The sequence below is a fragment of the Zosterops lateralis genome (assembly GCF_965231275.1).
Source record: "Zosterops lateralis genome assembly, chromosome: 4".
Lineage (NCBI taxonomy): Eukaryota > Metazoa > Chordata > Aves > Passeriformes > Zosteropidae > Zosterops > Zosterops lateralis.
The window spans coordinates 63,517,472-63,536,118 of record NC_139765.1 but is presented as its reverse complement, the minus strand read 5'-3'; the positions used below and the strand labels follow the sequence as shown (position 1 = coordinate 63,536,118).

The 18,647-nt window shown below is 37.8% G+C and overlaps 1 protein-coding gene across 1 annotated transcript in view; it reads left to right on the top strand.

The window, feature by feature from the left end:
• The window catches only part of SEMA3C (semaphorin 3C), a 116,341-nt gene that overhangs the window by 54,970 nt on the left and 42,724 nt on the right, over positions 1 to 18,647 (top strand). The window contains exons 3-5 of the mRNA XM_083859286.1: positions 10,871 to 11,031; positions 13,375 to 13,437; positions 14,778 to 14,897. Of these exons, the coding sequence (XP_083715412.1) occupies positions 10,871 to 11,031; positions 13,375 to 13,437; positions 14,778 to 14,897 (344 nt within the window). The remainder of the gene's footprint in view (positions 1 to 10,870; positions 11,032 to 13,374; positions 13,438 to 14,777; positions 14,898 to 18,647) is intronic.

Genomic DNA, 18,647 nt, shown 5'->3' with positions numbered 1-18,647 from the left:
TTTTTTTTAATGTCTTTCCATTCAGATTAAATATAAACAGAAAAGTATAAAAGTTATCTCTTAAATCCAAACCAGAGTTTTGGCTGAGCTTATTAAGTCTGATGTGTGTGGACTTCAAACAAACAAACAAACAAACAAACAATCTCTTTTTGCATGTGAAATACATTTGAAATAACTTCCTCCAGCTATTAGATTTTCATTTCAAAGGCTTTTTTGCACCAATTGCAATCCAAAAAGAAACCCAGTCAAATACCAAACTGTTACTTTCACCTTACATATGTAAGTCGCAGAGTTTATGTGACACGTCTAAAGTCAAAAAGCAAAATCCCAGCAGACTCTAATCCACCAGGCTCTGCTCAGCCCACTGAACATGACTTTTATTGTGCACCCAAATACCAGCTGGTGATCACTTGAAGATTGATGGTAGCATGCAGCTCTGGAATGTGCTCCTAAATTCACTCTTTGTGTCAGTCTTCATGGTGCAAAAAGGAGTGAAATACGTTTGTGTTCTGTGTGTTTAAACAGCAAGTGTGCTGTCCACTGAGCACGGCTGCCTGCAGGCTTGGGGCACTCCTGCTCCCAGGAGCCAGCAGGAGGGACAGCCACATCCTATAAATGACACCCAGCAGTGACACAGACAAATCCATACAGAAAATATTAAGCCTAAATAAAATAATCCACACATGCTTAGAAATACCTTATTTTTGAAGTTAACAATTGAAAAAAAAAACCCTAAGTCTTAATTAATTTAATATTGAAAGTATTCATAACAATCCTTTATGTTCAGCAATACAAACAGAAAACACTGGTGATGAAACTAATAATTTCCAGTTGTGTCCAACCACTGAAGTCCTCTGGGGGACATGGCAAATCCCATATTCAACGAAGCAGGTTGTTTCATAACAGTAATTTGGGAGAAAAAAAAAAAAAAAAATTAATGTGCAATCTGATGAAAGCCCATGACTGTTCCTCCAATGGGAGTGAATGCATGTAATATACCAGAAACATCTATTTCAAGAGAAGAAAGGAACCAACTGCCCAGACATTTAAAGACAGGCTTGACCTTTGCTTTTCTCCCAAACCAAACTTTCCTTGGCTTCAGAAATCATCCCAAACACCCACGTCAAGAAAGCAGCTTCCTTCCTGTCAATGGAAAAGGCTGGGTGGCCTTGCAGCTGCAAAATAGAATTTAATCCAAAGAGCTCAAATTAGGCTGCAAGGGGTAGTACAGTGGGTACTCCACTAAAGCATACAGAACAACAAATAAATACAGGAAAATAAATGAAGAATATTGTGGAAATATATTCTATTATTCTAAAATTTCTGTAAATAGAAATAACAAAGGAAGATGTGGATGAATGCAGTTGTGACACAACTGTAGAATCAAATGTGGCTGTTGCTTTTGGTGAAATTTGTTATCTCCAATATAATGACCCTTCTGGCATCATGTTGAACGAGGGGTTCATGGAAGGTTCACTGAGCAGAGGATGCCATTTGTTGACCTCCAGCTGCTTTGTTTTCTCACATAGTCGAGTGAGAATAAGTGTTTCTTTTATCCTTCCCAGATGTAAAGCAGGGCTTGCTAACTATCTTGACTTGGTATATAGAGATGATTATCTGATATGTAGACAAGAGTATGTAGACATCAGGTATATGCATCCCATTAACACACTATTACTAAGGAAACAAGAAAACACACCAAAAAAATGAAGCAGTGGTTTACCTATTTGTGTGTGTTACCCACCATGCCACATACTTGTTCACTTGGTTTTGTTATGGGCAACTTGGCTTTTTTTCTGAATATCACATTAAATTCAATTTTTTTGTGTATAAAAATACTACCCTTTAGTTCAGCAGTCAGCTGAAACAAATTCATTACTGTAATTCTTTTGAATAAGAAATACTGCCTTCCAAAGTTTCTTCAGCTCATAACTGGGTAAATTTTACATTATTTTAATGAAGAATGAATGAAAGCTAAGCACTGGGGTTTAGCTTGATCTCTTTATGCCTGATGTTTGCCTGATAGCTAATCCTAATTTGATTAAATTGATAATAATAATAATGATGATGAAACTGTAACCAAGGCTGTATATACTAAATTGCCCTATTTTATACAGAGTAGTGGTGAGAAGTAACTGCTGAAGATAGGAACAATATGTTTTGAGGAGATCTGTGGATAAAGCAGCATGGTTAAAGTTGCAGTACAGTTGGTAATATCAATAAAGGCAAGGATTACTACAGCACAAGCAATAATGCCAATTGTAGACATACAGAGATTGGCTGAATCTCTGGGGAGGTTGTTCTTTGAGGGGGAAAAAGGAATATAATAGGAAGGGTTCTACTGCCTTGCCACAGTGAAGTGGATTCTCACTTTATTACAGAAACCATAATGAAATTTTTCAGTGGATGAGCTGCGTTTTCTCAATGAGTTTTTATTAGCTCTGGTAACAAATAATTCACCAGCTTAGTGAAAATACGCTCAGAGAGAAAAGAGCTGCAGGTGAACTGTTGTTAAGAGCTTTTTCAGTCTGAAAAGAAGTTAGGAGACTACTATCATACTTTCATTATTTAATGTGTGGATTATTCTGAAACATTTGATTCAGTGTTGTTGGTTGTTGGTACATCAGCAAAGATATATTAACATCTCAAAACAGCACACTGCTACTCCCCAGTAGTTGTCAGTTTTGCAAAAGCCAAATTATGTCTTCACTGTCTACAGACTACCTCGATTCATCTGCACAGCACTCACTTAGATTCAACAGAAGGATAAATTTGCAAAGAAAGATAATTCTAGCAGTAAAACAACCTACCTTTCACCCAACCTTACTTACACTCTCCCTGTTCCTCTCTCTCCCTTCCCAATATTCAAAGATGTCTCAGCTGACAGCATCTGACCCATCTGTTTGTGGGGAATACATAGTCAGGTACTTAAACCTAAGCCTTAAAAGGTTTGCTTTTATTACAAAACCAATAGCCAGAACGAGGTGCAAAACTAAAGAGAAGTCCACTCAGACCTTGTTCTCCCAGTGGCCAGCCTGTTAGTGGCAAATGGGATGAAGATGTATGATTTGGAAAAACAGTTCCCAGATCTCATGTTGTTGCCCAGTTCTGACTTGGAGATTATCACAAGCTTCAATCTTAATTAAAATTTTGGACAGACAATTACAATAATTCCCTTTCTTCCATTTCTCATATCTCTCTGTAAATTTGTATGGAAGTTTCAGTGTCTGCATACAGTCAGGGGTTTAGCTGTCCAGTTATTCAGATTGCTGCTTGGAACATTTCTCTGTGCCTGAGCATCACAGGAGGAGCTGCAGCCATTCTTCCAGTGGTGTGATTGGTGGCCCACTAGAAAAAAAAGAAAGGAGATAAAACACAGGAGGTTACAATGAAGAGATATACTTCTCCCAGAAGAAGTAAAACTATGTGGAATCTGTCTGACTTCTCCAGGGGCGCGGCTTTTTTTTCCTTACTCTGTCTCAAAAATAATGTCATACTTGGCAGCCAAAAGCTTCTCACTCCTGCATCTGGAAAACAAAAACATCCCCAGAGCCAATGGCCAAGCCACTGTGAGCACCCAGGCTGAGCTTCTGCAGCCCTCAGGCAGTGTGTGGCAAGGGCCCTCTCTCTCCATGGGTTTTGGAAAGCAACCAGAGGGTAAACTCTGTGTAACTGTGCAGACTTTGAAATATGCAGCTCTTGGAGAGCAGTTTTCATGCTGCAGAGCTGCTGCACACAAGCTTGTTACACACCAGGCTTGGAGGAGACTGGCTCCCATCTGACATGGATAACTCAGCTGCAGTAATCAAACCCAGTTGGCCTGTCTTTATGGCTCTCCATGCTTGCCAAAGTTGTCCCTTTTGTTTTGGGACCAAAAAATGAGAGCAAGGCCTTGACAGGATAATAATGAGCAGAAAAGAACAAGGTAATATTTGAAATAAAGGATATCTTCTGTAAAGTTCTGTGGAACGGCAGTATTTGTAGCATCTTCTGAAATAAAACATGCAAATTGCATTTATATAATATTGTAACTGCACATTCGTTGCTAAAAAAAAAGGAAGCCTGCTCTTCAATGTTTTTATTGAAATGTCTATACAGACTTCACAGGAGTTATTCAAAATTTACAGTGAGGTAACTGGAGGAATAACCTGAAAATTATGCCTAGAAGTGTCTACAGCCTAGAGAGACTAGATGGCTGGAGGGTGTGGGTGGTCTTGCATAATGCTCAATGAAGGAATCTCAATACTGGAATATTTGGCAAGACTTAGGATGGCTATGTAACTGCAGTTTGAAAAACATTGACACATTTTTCCTCTTTGTTTTGGAGTGGGTTTTCTGTTGTGGAATGTGGCATGATTTCACACGACAATATCTGTGAAAATGAAAAAGAAATCATATCTCTTCTTCATAATTTAAAGCTTCAATGAAGAGGCATGGAACGTCGTGGGGTGTCTTGGGTTTATAAGTGTGCCACAAAGCCCTGTTAATACATTTTGCCACACATGAGTAAGTGGCTTTCTCTTCTCATGTGTTTGCTTTTGCTTAGAAAGCACATTCCTTCTGTACTAAACTGGCAGCTGCCCACACCTCAGAGGATCTGCCCCTCCTTTTTTCTTCGAAGTACTAAATAAAAGATGAAAAATTCCGTTCCAAATTTCAGTAATTTTAATAAAACAGCACTCTGTCATGAATTATTTCCCTTCTGGTACAACTTTTTTAAAGGCACAATGTGAAAAGCCAGTTAATACTAGATGGCAATGTCTTTAAAGTCAGGATTTCAGGAGTTTTGTGTATCTTGAAAATTGTAAAAAAAAAAAAAAAAAAAAAGACCCATCTACTGACATATGTGAACGCTCTGCTTAAGGTCAACTGTTAACTGGTATGTCTTTTCCTATCAACACATGGTCCCCTTCACAAAGAGCTATTGAGTGTTTTACTGCTCCTAATGTATATGTTGAGCTGCTCAAGGTGACAAATTGTTCTTCAGACATGCTAGAGCCACCCCTGGGCCTGATTCTCCAAAGGCTTCACCTTGGTGCTCTGATTTCCCTTTAGAAAAGACTGCACTATCTCAGTCCAGTAATGTTTAAATTCCACTCTCAACTCACTTAGCAAATACACCCACAAGTATTCAAGGTGCATAGTTAAACCAGATCATATCTAGATATCATTGACATTTCCTTGTTATTTACTCTCATTTCAAATGCAGCAATTAAGTTTCCTTCTAGCAGATTATACATTTTAGCTCTGGGCAAAAAGAGGGTTCTGTTTCAGCCTGTACTCTCTGCACTCCCTTCTTCTCTCATTCAAATGATCTTGTTAATTAGTTAACCTGTGATTTTATGAGCACTTGTAAATCTATTTTCTCCCCTTTCACTTGCTCTTTTTTTAATAAAAATGCAGTTAAACCCCTTTCAGATGGATTCAGAAGCAAGCAACTGTGCACATCTGTGATTTCTAGTTCTTATGAAGCTATTACCTCTTATACAAAAAGCTGGATTTCATTGTGACGGCATTAAAGAAAAGAGTAAAAACTCTCATGCATGAAGAAGAGATAAAGAAAAGGTCAAAGGTCCACCTGAGATTTTTGGGCCCTGTGTGGTTAAGGTACACAAGGGACTGACCAGTAGCACATCTGGCTACTTATGGCTCTTTGGTGAGATGTCTGTGTCCCCATTCACAATGGGATTCACTTGAGAATCTGAGGGATGGGTTTTAGTTTGAACACTGCAGGAGCGGTGGCAAAATGCTTCAGCAGCTCCCTCATCTCGGCCCCTTAAGCAGAAGGAATCAATACATATATCTTCAAAGAAAAGGAATATTGACAGGGCAAAGGTGGCTCATTCTGAAGTTTTGAAAAGAAATATTCTGGCTTTACGTGTTCTTTTTCCTTACATAAAATTGAAAAAGTAGTCGCTGGTGTTCTCAGACTTGCACTATTATAGCAGACCATTTCCACAAGCACTGTGTAAGCTATAAAAATGATGCATTTATTTCTTCCATGTCTTTGCACTGAATAAATTAAAAATAAAGCCAAGAAAACAATAATTAAAGTTGTTAGATTCTTATAAAATCTGATCCCATTTAACTAAATATTTTCCAGTCATTTCTACTAAAAAGTTACAAAACAGAGAGATTCATAAATAAAAAGTAGAAAGGAAAATATTTAAACTAAAATAAAACAGACCTTTTCTTCTGGCTGAAGTTTTTTGGGTTTTGGGGTTTGGGGTTTTTTTAATTATTTTTGGTAACTTTGCAAATACCTCAGATTTCATTCACATTCTTAAAATACATAACCATTCCATTCAATGCTAGCAACATTATGCATAGTGTCTCTATGTCCAAATTACTTTTTAAACATGACCTGTTGGCAAAAGGGGACCATTTCCATTTGATATTATGAGCAAAAACATTGTGCTACTTAAGTATTTATTTCTAGGGAAAAGAAAAAAAGAAAAAGAAAATTGGTTTCATTCCAGTTCCTAGAAGGTGAGATTTTACATTGCAGTCTCACATTTGGCATGGACTGGCATATTTGCTGGCACAAACTCAAGGCTTAATGAGGCTTGAGAGAGTCTTACAGCCTCTATAACCAGAGGCTAACACGGGGCTTGCTGCTGGATGTACACAGGGTGTGTGATTTGTGCACTCCACACCCCATGAGACTGTAAAATAAAACAGCATTGTATTGCTGACCTCCACATCACTAAGGCTATGTAAAATCCATGCCAGTTTGGGCAGCAGAGGTTCCCAGGGGAGATGGAGCCCATCTTCCTGGAAAGCTGTGTTTGTGACCTTCGCTGTGGTGCTGCGTGTGAAGGGATTTCTGTGCTTTACTCCCTGCTTGTTTCTGAGTGAGGCACAGACACCAAATCTCTGCTTTTGCTCTGAACTTCCCCATAAACAGCCTTCTGAGACTGAATCATTATGATTCTTGCACTTTGCCATAGGAGATCCTAAATTAAAATCTTGACAGACCATCCTAGGCTTGCTCAAAGAAGCCCTACTGAGCTGGCAGTGCAGGGATGGTAGAGTGCAGGTATGACTGCATGCAGGCTCTCACCTGTCATAGTTTATCCACAGTTTATCACTGGATGGATTCAGTGCTTTGAGCTTGGGCTGGGGATGCTTGCATAGCATGGCTGTAGCTTACCAAACCCTGCAAAGTAAAGATAATTCTTGATTATGTTGAAATCATTCTTGGTTTTGTTGAAGGTTCAGTAATAAGTGGTTATGTGAGTCTGCAAAAAAGTTAAATTTTGGGAAGCTTCTGGTAAAAATTGCATAAATTTCAGTAAAAAAAAGCATCAAACATCCTTACAGGATGTCAACCAAGGAGAAGTCACTTTGAGTCTTGCCTCTACGTATTAGAGATTATTATATTCCTTAATCTGGGAGTCAGGCTGTTTTCAACATTATGCTGCCAGTGAATTTGAGTTAAGGGGTGGTGAAAGTTTGAGGTTGAATGATTAAATAAGACATTCAGAAGACTATCTGATGGATCTAGCTCATTTATCCTTTTGCAGGATGGACAATTTGGTTATAATAGACTGTGTGAGATAACTACACCTCCCTGGATACCCTGCCTCTAATAGCTGAAATTGTTTTGTTCAGGCCAGCATATTTAGGTTTGTTCCAAAGGCTTTTGTGATGACACTAATAGACATTGCAAATATATTTTGTTATTTCTTCTGTGAGGACACGACTTCTAAAAAAATACTCTTTTTTGTGGTGGATTAGAAGGATAATTAAAGAGTAGGATTTAAACTGTCTAATTTTCAGTAAGCTGTGTACAGAGAAAACTCCCAGTCATTGGGATTTCCAAAATGTGCAGTTCAATAATAAGTGTAATTGTGAAAAGAAAACTCACTGAAGCTTTTGTTGTTTTGTTAAAACAGCCTTTCCTCTAAGATCAGATTTCTTACAGCAGGGATCAAATTAGTATTGGTTTTATCCCTGAGGAAAGGTGAAATTCACCAGCTGAGGAAGAAAAACTATGAGCAAAGATTATTTTTGTATCATTAAGGATGAAGGTTACTTGTATATTGTTTTATTGTTAAAAATATATCTATATTCTGGTATTCAGAGAGCTGTCTGTAGCATCATCCTCCATATAGGTTTGCTGCTTTCAGTGTTTGGTAAATTCTCAAATCATGGAATAGAACTGCTCTGAATGTCAGTAAATGTCTACTTCATTTTCTGGCTAAAACTTTTGTTTGAGAGAGATGAAAGGGAATATGAAAAATCACACAGCATCTTTGCAGCCACTGCTTTCTCCCAGCAACAACATCCAGATACTAAATCTTTAAAAAATCAAATTTCCTTTTGTGATTGTGTGGTAAATATTGTTGAATGAAAATAAAATTTGATTAGTTATAAATTCTCTCCCTACTTGGTTGAATAGCCCAGAGAGTGTAATAAGCTATAAGGTTCAGCACTAAAAGAAATAAAACTAATAAATCAGTGTGAGACTATTTGTTTCACAGCTTTCCTTCCTCTTATGAATGGTATTGAGTTTCCATAGTCTGACATAACGTGTTGATATCATCAGCAGCTCGATGGAGGCAGATCACCCTTCGGGAGCCTTGGAAAGAATAATACCATTTCAAAGAGGTTAAAATTCCAAGAAAATAATGGATTTTGATAAATGAAAGTTGTGGAAATCTGTTGCTATTTGTGTCTCTTGTTTAAAAGCAATCATCATGATCAGGATTATCTTTTACATCAGCCATGGTGTTTTCACTGTCAGTCAGTGAGGCAGTAAGGAGGGATATTATGTTGTGCAATCACTGCTCAGGTTCACCCAGTGCTGTGTGGGAAACCCTCCCAGTTTATCTGTGCTTTCCTGGTATATCAAATGTACAGTTAGGAGAGGGTTCACTTTCACCTTACAGCTGCCAAATGTTATGGTAAAGTTAATAATGCCCAGGAAAAGGAATGAGCATATGTGTCTGAAGCTGGTTGTGAGAATTTCAGAGTGGCCAAAGGTCCTGGGTGTTAATGGCACTGTGCTGGTGAGTCTCCCAGGTGCCTGGGACAATCCTGGATAAAAGCTTGCAGGGAGGATTTTTTTAAAGTGAAGTGAAACAGGTGATTTTTGAAGCACTAAAGAAAGACTTCTGAAAGTACTGTGAACAATTTTAATATATATTTAACAAGTTCTTTTTCCAGTTTTTAAGCATGTAAGGTTGTAAATTAAGATTTTTAAATCCTGATTGTAAGTTTATCTATTGTCAAGGGACAAGATAAATATTATTTGAGGGGGTTTTTTTTTAATATTACCATAAATAAATGCAGTCAGATCCTGAAAGCTGTCACACATCTAAATTAATCAAAACACAATTATCATTCAGGAACTGAGAATATTTTTCATCTTCCTATAAAACTAGTTAACAATGATTAAAAAATAATTGAAGTTATGTATCATATTTATCAATGCAAATTATATTCTGATAAGTGTTTTTTTCAATCATTAGTTCTCTACTAGACAGGTATGAATCCTAGGACTTCAACTTTTGCCTGATATTAAAAATTACTCTCCAAGTAATTAAAAAAAATGCTTTCAGCTAAATATATGTTTTGCAGAAGGTACATACTTTAGGCACTCTTCTTTTGGTGCTTTTTTTTTTTTTTTTTAATAGAGCACATGTGCAGAAATACTTCTTTTTTGAGAGGGTTTTTTCTTTATAAATATCAATAGCTTTAGACAACTAATTTTGTATAAGACATTTACTTTTTTTCCATAGGGAATGAGTGAGCAAAAAACTTTGCTTTTAAAAAACCTTTAGCAAAAGTGACAAGCCATATTGTCCCAGACAAAGTTTGCAACTATGAACTGTGGCCTCAGATCTTATGTTTATGAATATGCATTACAGCAGAGCTTCATTCTCATGAGTACTGTGTATTTGCCATCCTGAGTCACAGGGAACACAATTCAATCCTAATATTCTTAAAGAAAGAAAGCATAATTATATGTTAAATGTTTTAACAAAGACAAATTGATTATAAAGGTTTTATTTTTCCACTCTCAGCTTCTGAGAAAAATCCCTTCTGTTATTACTGAAAAGTAAAACAATCTCACTGGGGGCCAAAATATATTGGCCAAGCAAAGATGGGAAGGCTGAGCTTTCTTGAGGGCAGCAAGTAATACTTATATTGCAGTTGCTTATGCTATTCCTGTAACAGGCCTGATCCTGCATTGCTGAGATCAAAGGATGTTTTCACTTCACTTTGTTGGAGAAAGTTTTATGTAGAAAAATAGAGCTCCTTCTACAGTTCTGTTAGTTTGGTCCAAACCCGTAAACAGACAACTGAATGAACAGACACATTTAGGCTTGACTGAATAATTTTGTTTTTCTTTTAAGTAAGTCACACATGGTGATGAATAACAAAGTGAAATTTCACCTTGAAAATGATAAAAACCTATTGTTAGTGAAGCCCCCTGTTAGGAAAAGGAAGTAAAATGTTCTTATGTAGTTCTTATTGATCTTGTGGATTTTCTGCAGTCATAAACTTCAAAATGTATTGAACACATTGATTAATTTAATAAATTATCTTCCTTAAAAGCCAAAGCTGTAAATAATAATATCCATTAAAATAAGAATTAATTAGATGAATGACTAACAGCACTGCCTGATTTTTATGAGCTATGTCTCTCTACTTAATGTACAAAATAACTGTATTCAAACTGGGAAGAGAAAATTCATTTTACCTCAGCCATTGTATTATTATCGAGTGTCCAATGATGTTGTTTTCTTCTCTCTCTGACCCCTTTTGCATCTAAAGATGTCTTTATTTAGAAAGAAATGCAGTTGAGAAGCAAGAAATGTGATTGAACTGCTTTACTATGCTACTGTCTTTACTATTTCAGAGCTGCAAGAAACTAAGACCTCTGAGTATCACAGGATATCCCACAGCCCCCTGGATTACAGGATATTATTGATGGATGAAGATCAGGATCGGATCTACGTGGGGAGTAAAGATCATATTCTGTCTCTGAATATTAACAATATAAGCCAAGACCCTCTCAGTGTAAGTTCAAGTTTTATTTTGAGAAGCTGAGGTTGCTTTACTCCATGCCTTTCCTTTTAAGACAAAAAATGTAATGTTTGATTATTTTGCATGAAAGTCCATGCCCACAACTTACTGAATTTATAGTCCTTGTTTTGTGTGTAATGCACATGAAGCTATCAGCTGTTCCTCAAACACTGTTTAAAACTGATCTATTCACTAATTTTGGAGCAATATTCTGCTTGGCCTGGCCTCACAAGGAAAATCTGTGTGGTTTGACACTTTCCACCTCTCTCCAAGATAAGATAGTTCACAGATGTACTTTTAGATGAATCCTCAAGGAAGAATAATATACACACTATCATTCTCAGGCCATATGGGAAAAGTGCAGGACAGAGTTGTCCTTAACCTTATACTGGGTTTTTTTATGTTTTGTGCTCTAGACCTTAAGCATTGAACTATTTTCCAATCTCTTGTTATTTCTGTTCAGCCTTTGCCCTTCAGCTGGGTAGCTGAGACACCTTATTTGGGGTTTTTGGGTGCCATGACCCACATCTATCCCTTGACACTACCCCTTTCTGCCTTCTCTCACTTACTGAGATGGTGTTTCCCAAGGACTTTGTGTTCCCTCACCAAACACTACTTAGCTGACCTCTGTGTGAAAATAATAGCATTATCAAGTGCTTTCTCTCTTGTCTCCAAAGCCAGTTGAAATTCAGCCTATCTGCTTTTGAAATAGATGACCTGCAGAAGTACTTGTGTTCCCAGAGTTTGGCTGTTGAGCTGTTACCTGTCTACAGACTTTGTCTTGCCTGTCTTTAGACTATCACAGCTACTACCCTGCCTGCAAGTGCACCACAAAGGCCTTGTTCCACCAAATCCATCCAGTCCTTTAATCTGTGGGGTTTATTACTGTACCCTAGAAGGACTGAGGGGCAGTGATACCCAGTTTGCAGCAGGGAAGATAAATGCCGTCCTTAAGAGACAAAGCTTTTAATGTGTCAGGGGAGAGAGGGGGCCCTGCCAGAGACTGATTGAGCACAGTTAAATTAGACTTTGCTCTGAATCACCCTCTAGACATGCCTGTCCACCTGAATTTATTGTTCAGGGAGCCCGGGGAGGGTCATTCTAACTTACACAATTAAATGTCTCTCGTTCAACAGTGTGAACGCATCCTTCCCTCCTCCTAATGGTACCCAAATCTCTCTCTGAAATGGGGCTGCCCTCTAGGATCTGAAATACCTTCTGTGACCTTTTGCTGATTTCTGTCTCACAGTGATCAAGCCATCTTGGTCTGGCAGAGGCTGTGCCCCAGCATGGAACACTCCCTCCTGTCCTTGGCAGGTTGGCTTTGATCCTGTGCTGAGTTTGGTTAGATAGGAGGGCCTCTCTTACATGGAATATTTTCTGCAGTATAAAGCTGTGAGGCTTTTCAACAGCTCGTGAAGGCCTGGAGAAACAAGAATTAAAAAAAAAAAAAATCAACAAAGGAAAGGAAAAACACACAAAACCTTCTGGCAGTGAATGTGATCACTCAGTATTAGGCTCAGAGTGAAGCTGTGCTTCAGTCTTCCATTTGTTTATTTATTTTAACAATAGATTCACTTTGCTGATCCTATGTATCTGTAGAAATCCTATATACATATTCTACATTTATATTTGTGTGTACATATATACACAGTGATCTATAATGATACTGTTTATGTTATCTCGAGGCTAAATGTTATCAGGCTTCATCACTTACTAGATTTCTAGGGATAAATTTGTAATGGTTGTCTTTCCTGTTTCAAAATCAAAATAAATAATGGAAGAAGCTCAAAATATTTACAGTTTGAGATAAACGGAGAAACATTCAGACAGTGTGGTATTTCTTGGAAAACTGTCTGAAAGAAATCAATGCACAATCTTGAGATTTCAAGAAGGTTTTATCGTAATCTAGCCAAACCTTTAATGCTAAAATTGAAAAATTGTTACAAGAGCCCTTCTTTCAATATTTAAGTCTTCTGATTTCTGCTGTAAATAATTTCTCCAAGTTCAATGAAAGTGAAAAAGTAAAGATGAGTAGTAATTTAGGCAATAGTGGTGAAAAGTCTTTCTTATTTAGAAGAAACAAATCTAAAGAAATTAACTTGCTTAAAATATGTAATAAACTTAATACATATCAGCCAAAAACTTGGACCTTGATTTTGTTTAGTGCATGCTAAGACAGTTCTATTTATCAACAAAAATCCTCTTTTTCCTTATAGTGTAAATTATATAAAGTGTATATCTATAAATATTAATCTATTAGTGTAAGTTAGGTATTGAATTTTTTTTTAACTATTTGATAAATATACTACTTGAACAATACTTCTTTCCTTACAGATTTTCTGGCCAGCATCAGCAAACAAAGTTGAAGAGTGCAAAATGGCTGGCAAGGATCCTACGGTAAGTTACAATCCACATGCACACGTACACACAAATTAGGTACTTGGCAATAAAGTAAGAGCACCTTGAGTGCAGCCAAAGCAAAATGAAAGAAGTGTTTGTTTTTCTTTTGAAATGCTTTGCAAGCCAATCTATGAAGTTAAATTCTGAAAAATCAGGCGATGTAAACAGAGTGCACCTCCAGACTCTGACAGATGGGAGATTTGCAGTGTCCATTTCCTCGCCTTTTTTGGGTGTTGCTAATCAAACTAGGTAATAGTACTTTTCCAGATATGGCCTGGGGTGATGCTGAACAGCCTGTTGAGCTGCTCTTTGGAGTGGGGAAGTTCTCTGGCTGGCTGCTCCCCCAGGAGTGCACTGTTAAGATGTGGGATGCCCACTGTCTGAAGACCCCAGTTGTGCCCCAGTTTTCAGATGATGCTGTATGGTGCTGGCTCCTGCCGAACCAAAAAATGTGAATGCCTTTAAAAGTAAATAAACCTGTGCAGTCTGCTAAGCAAGGATTAACTCTTCTGATTTTCATGAAGATGTCTGATGGCACAGTTTCCAACCTTGTGTTCATAAACCATATGCAGTTCTCACTCTCATGGTTCAGGCTTGAATGATTCAATATGAAAGCACTTCTGGGATCTGGGTAAGAAAAAATATTCATTAAAAAAATCTATTTTCAACCTAAATTGCATTAACACTTGATCATGGTAAAAATGAAAGGGTTAGAGAAAAAAGGGAAGGAAAAACCTGTAAATCCAATACTATGAACTGTGTGGCCCTTAACATTCTGTTTTAATTTTCATGCTGATTTGATGATGTTACTGCAGGTCTTCAAAACAAAGCAACAATTGACTGCAAACCTCAATTTAAAGTTTCGGAAAGAAATTGTTTATACAAATAGCAAATTCTGATATTTGGACTTGCTTTCTTTTTAATTATCTCCATTTATGTTGAACAAATCGGGGGGAAGAAGAGACTGTTTCAGAGATGTCCTTAAGGAAACTTCCTAAGGTTGCACCTTGGTTTGGTGTAGAGGTCCTGCTTCTTCTCATGCAAGAGAAATGTGTGAATGAAAACTGGATTTCTGGGTGGAAGTGGGAAAGCTTAGAAGTTATAGAGGAGCGTGGTCTCCTCTGTAACTCATCTGTGATGCTTAATCAGAGAGAGCCCAGTTCCCAGAGCAGCAAAAACTACATGAAAATAAACAGCTGTCCAAATTCAGAGACTGACAAACTCACTAGCTGTTTTCATGATGCTATTAAGATTATATGTCATGTCTATTCCCTGGAGTTCCCAACATATCATGGCACTTTCCCCTGTGGAGTGACCGTTGCCTGTGTTTTGTGCAGCACGGCTGTGGGAATTTCGTGCGTGTGATCCAGCCCTACAACCGCACCCACCTGTACGTCTGCGGCTCCGGCGCCTTCAGCCCCGTCTGCGTCTATGTCAACAGGGGACGCAGGTCTGAGGTAACTACACACTCCATAGTGATCCATTCTCCACACCCCCAGCAGGTGTTTCCAAATAGGGAAAGAGTTTCAGTTTACTTTTAGATGTTTTAGGAATGTCTAAAGGTAAACTGAAACCTGTACGTCTGCGGCTCCGGCGCCTTCAGCCCCGTCTGCGTCTATGTCAACAGGAGCTGAGATAACTCCCTCTTCATCCTACCCACTCTGTAGTGATGCATTCCCCACATCACCAACAGGTGTGTTCAAATAGGGAAAGAGTTTCAGTTTACCTTTAGACATTTCAGGAAGTTTAAGTAGAAAATTCTGTGTTTTTCTCTTATGTAATTGGCTCAGTACCAGCACAAGAGCATGAATTGGGCTCTGAGAGTGTAACTCAAAGCCTCTTGGTGATCTTATTGGCCAGCAAGCAAATTGCCCCTCCTAAAACATTCAGTATTTAAGAAAACGCACAAAGGAAGTAAAGGGGTTTTTTTGAGTGTCTTAGCAGGGTGTTAGAGGTTTTCTCAGACAGCTGTGCATGGCTTATCATTTGTTTTCTGTAATGTTTGTTATTTTGTTATTTTTCCTTATTAAACCTTTTGCTTTACAAAACACCTCTTAAGTGCAGCCTCGCTCAATTAATTTTAGCCACTTCCCTGCAAAGGCTGGAGCCTCAGAGATTGATACATCCGCACATAGTTTATAAGACTGTGACCACATGCTAACCTGTATCAGCACTCCTTTCGTGGTCTGTCCTACTGGTGTGATGCAAGAGCTCAAAGTTTTGAAAATGCAAAAATCAGTGGTCCCTTCAGGTTCCTTCACCAATGTTAAATAGCAGAAGAGCAAAGGTCTGTAGTTTTCTGACCTTATAGCAGCTAGAAGCAAAGCCATGATCAAAAAAGCCATGCCTCAAATATGATGGTTGTCCAAAATTCCATAGTCATACCAAATGCTGGTATTTGATACTACTTTTTATTTGATGTTGTCTGGTGAATTCATTCCTACCATTTGGTGGAAAAATGCCCAAGAAATACTTGAAAGAAAATAGCCAGTTAGATGAAAGTAAAATACAAAGTCTTCTTTTTATTACTTCCATGTGTTACTGCTTCCCTGGAGAAGCCCTTGATTTGGCTAACTATTCAGGTTAGGTTTTCTGGAATTCAGTTTAACACCATCTAGATGCAATCCCAGTACAGGAACTTTATCTACTGCACAAGTTTTGCCCCACTAGATGGTGCCCAGATGAAGTTGGTAAGTTTTTCTTCACTGTAAGATCTTATTTTTTCTAGATAGGTCTCCAGATTTTCTATATTCAGTTTCACTGTTTGTTGTTTTTTTTTTTTTTCAGTATAAGTACCAGATGTTTCAGAAGTATATGGTCCAAGTTTCCTGATTTGAAAGTGAAATGTTTGTTTATGTGCAAATATAATAGGTAATAAATTAAGCAACCAGAAGGAAAAGGAAAGGCACTTAAGCAGGAGGCAGCACCTCAGTAGCTTTTGGGTCAGATTCATGTCTGCAGGCACAGGGGTGTGCAGTATATTTTCCAGAACAATGTGGAAGCAGATGTGTTGGGAAGGAAGATCAGAGCGTGCTACCTGGAGCTTTGCCATGTGAGGGCAGCTTTAAAAGCTGGGCTGGCTTCTCAGGAAGACACTGAAAAATTCATCACTGATTTAATTGGGAGTGGGATGGGAATCCTGGCTGAGGCCCCAGAGTGCTGCAGAGGTTGCCAGGGAGGTGATTAGTCAGTGGTTCTCCAGGTCATGCATGATGTGATCTCAGTGACTTTTGGTAGATCTCTACCTGGCTCCAGCTTCCTTAACAGAGCATGCACTCAGAATCACTGCACTTTCAGTCCTATTAAATTATCTAAAAGTAGAGATTGTAGGCCTGGATTTAAAAGCAGAAGCAAGCAGAACTAAGTAAGTAAATCCATCCTTGTGGTTAAAAAATTCTACATTAGCTTATTTTGATGTATTTTGAAGCAGAGGTCACCTTTCCCCAGCATTATTCTATTTCTTGAAAAATCATTTAAAACATGAACGCTGATCTCATTTGTCTTTAATTAATGTAATACTCTTTATCATCTTAAGTACTGGTATTGCAGCCCAGAGGAGATTGAATCTCATTATTTTAGACTGTTTGTAAATGAGATTGGGACAGAGAGGAGGGCAGGAAATGACATCTCCAGATGATGCAAGATGTTAAATTTCTTAAACGAAAAGTAAAGATACATGACTTGGAAAAGCAGAACCATCTTTGCTTAGCCTGTCTGTATAGCTGCATGCCTGTGATCAATTGATTAAATAAACTGCTGTTTCAGACGTCTGGAGTCTGTGAGACACTTGACTGTAGGCACTTCATTCTCAAAGCCATCACTATACAGGCCAACAATAGCATAACAGTTTAAACCCAAGCATTTCCTTCTGAACTCATTGCATATATCTGTGCATGACTAATTGATAGAGCAGAATGAGGAACTGTATAGTGCTGATGGGAATAGTGAAAATTCATTTTTTCCTCTGCTTTTATCATTTCACCTTCAATTTGGTACAGTTTTCAAAGCACAAAAGGGTTGTTTATGCACGTGCAAAATGAATATTTTACAGAACACATCTGTTTTTCTCTAGAAGCTACAAAGCCTGACAGAGTCATATCCAACAATCATAGGAACTGGACCTGTTCTGCTCTTCTCTCTCCAGGATTCCATATAAGCTCACAAAAAATGGGGGTTTCATTGATGAGGCAAAATTTTGACCTTTTCCCTGAAACAGAAGTTATAAAACAATTAATTTTCTTCCTTGGCACGCTTGGTACTTTGGTCTTTGGTAATTACTCCCTTAGTCACCCAAATGTATTCTAATGTCAAAGTAAATGCAAACAGAAGGAAATATAATCCCTATGTGAAATAATTATAGACTAAATAGCAGTTTAATATATATGAAAATCAAGTGTAATCCTGGAGCTAGCTTTATGGAAGAGTAATGGGCATTTTGAATTGGTAAATAGTGGTTTAATATATAAATATGGATTAGAACCAAGCTGCATATAATCTAGAAGTAAAAAAACAACAAAGAAACCACCCAAGATCACATTAGAAACTTCATGCTTATGTTTTAACATTGTTTAGAGAGCTTATTGCTGAAACAATAGATAAGATCTCTGAGATTCAATTAGGCAAAACAGAAGAGGGGGAAAAGAGAGGGGATAATGATATGAAAACTTCCTGCTGCAGCTGTGCATTTGAGCTTGGTGTAATCTTCAATTCTCTGGTGCCAAATGGCTTTTTAGGGACTTGTGTGGCATCTCCACTCCCCTGTAATTTACATTAACTGTTAAAAGGAATACAAGGACTTTGCTATCCTTTCTCAAATAACTAATTTTTGGCATCTACCTCACAGAAACCTTTATTTTGAATTTTTGTCTGCTGTGTTTTTCTTTTGAAATGTGTAAGTTTGATTATTTGCTGTTTTTTTTTTTTTTTCTTTTTTTCTTTTTTTTTTTTTTTTTTTTTTTTCTTCCAATTGTGCCTTTTGGCTTTTTATTGAGGACTGGAAGTTTGTTGTAGGAGGCTAAGAACAAGTTGTTTGGTATTCAGTGTGTGTTGGCTCAGTGTATCTGCCATTGCTGACTGCAGTTTTTTAGGAATGAGCTTGGACCCGATGCACTTCTTGCTGAGCACACTGTGCTGATATTGCTGGGAACCAAGAAGTGAAGAGTTGCACCAACATGGGCAGATTTTCTAAAGATACTCAGATTGTTTGT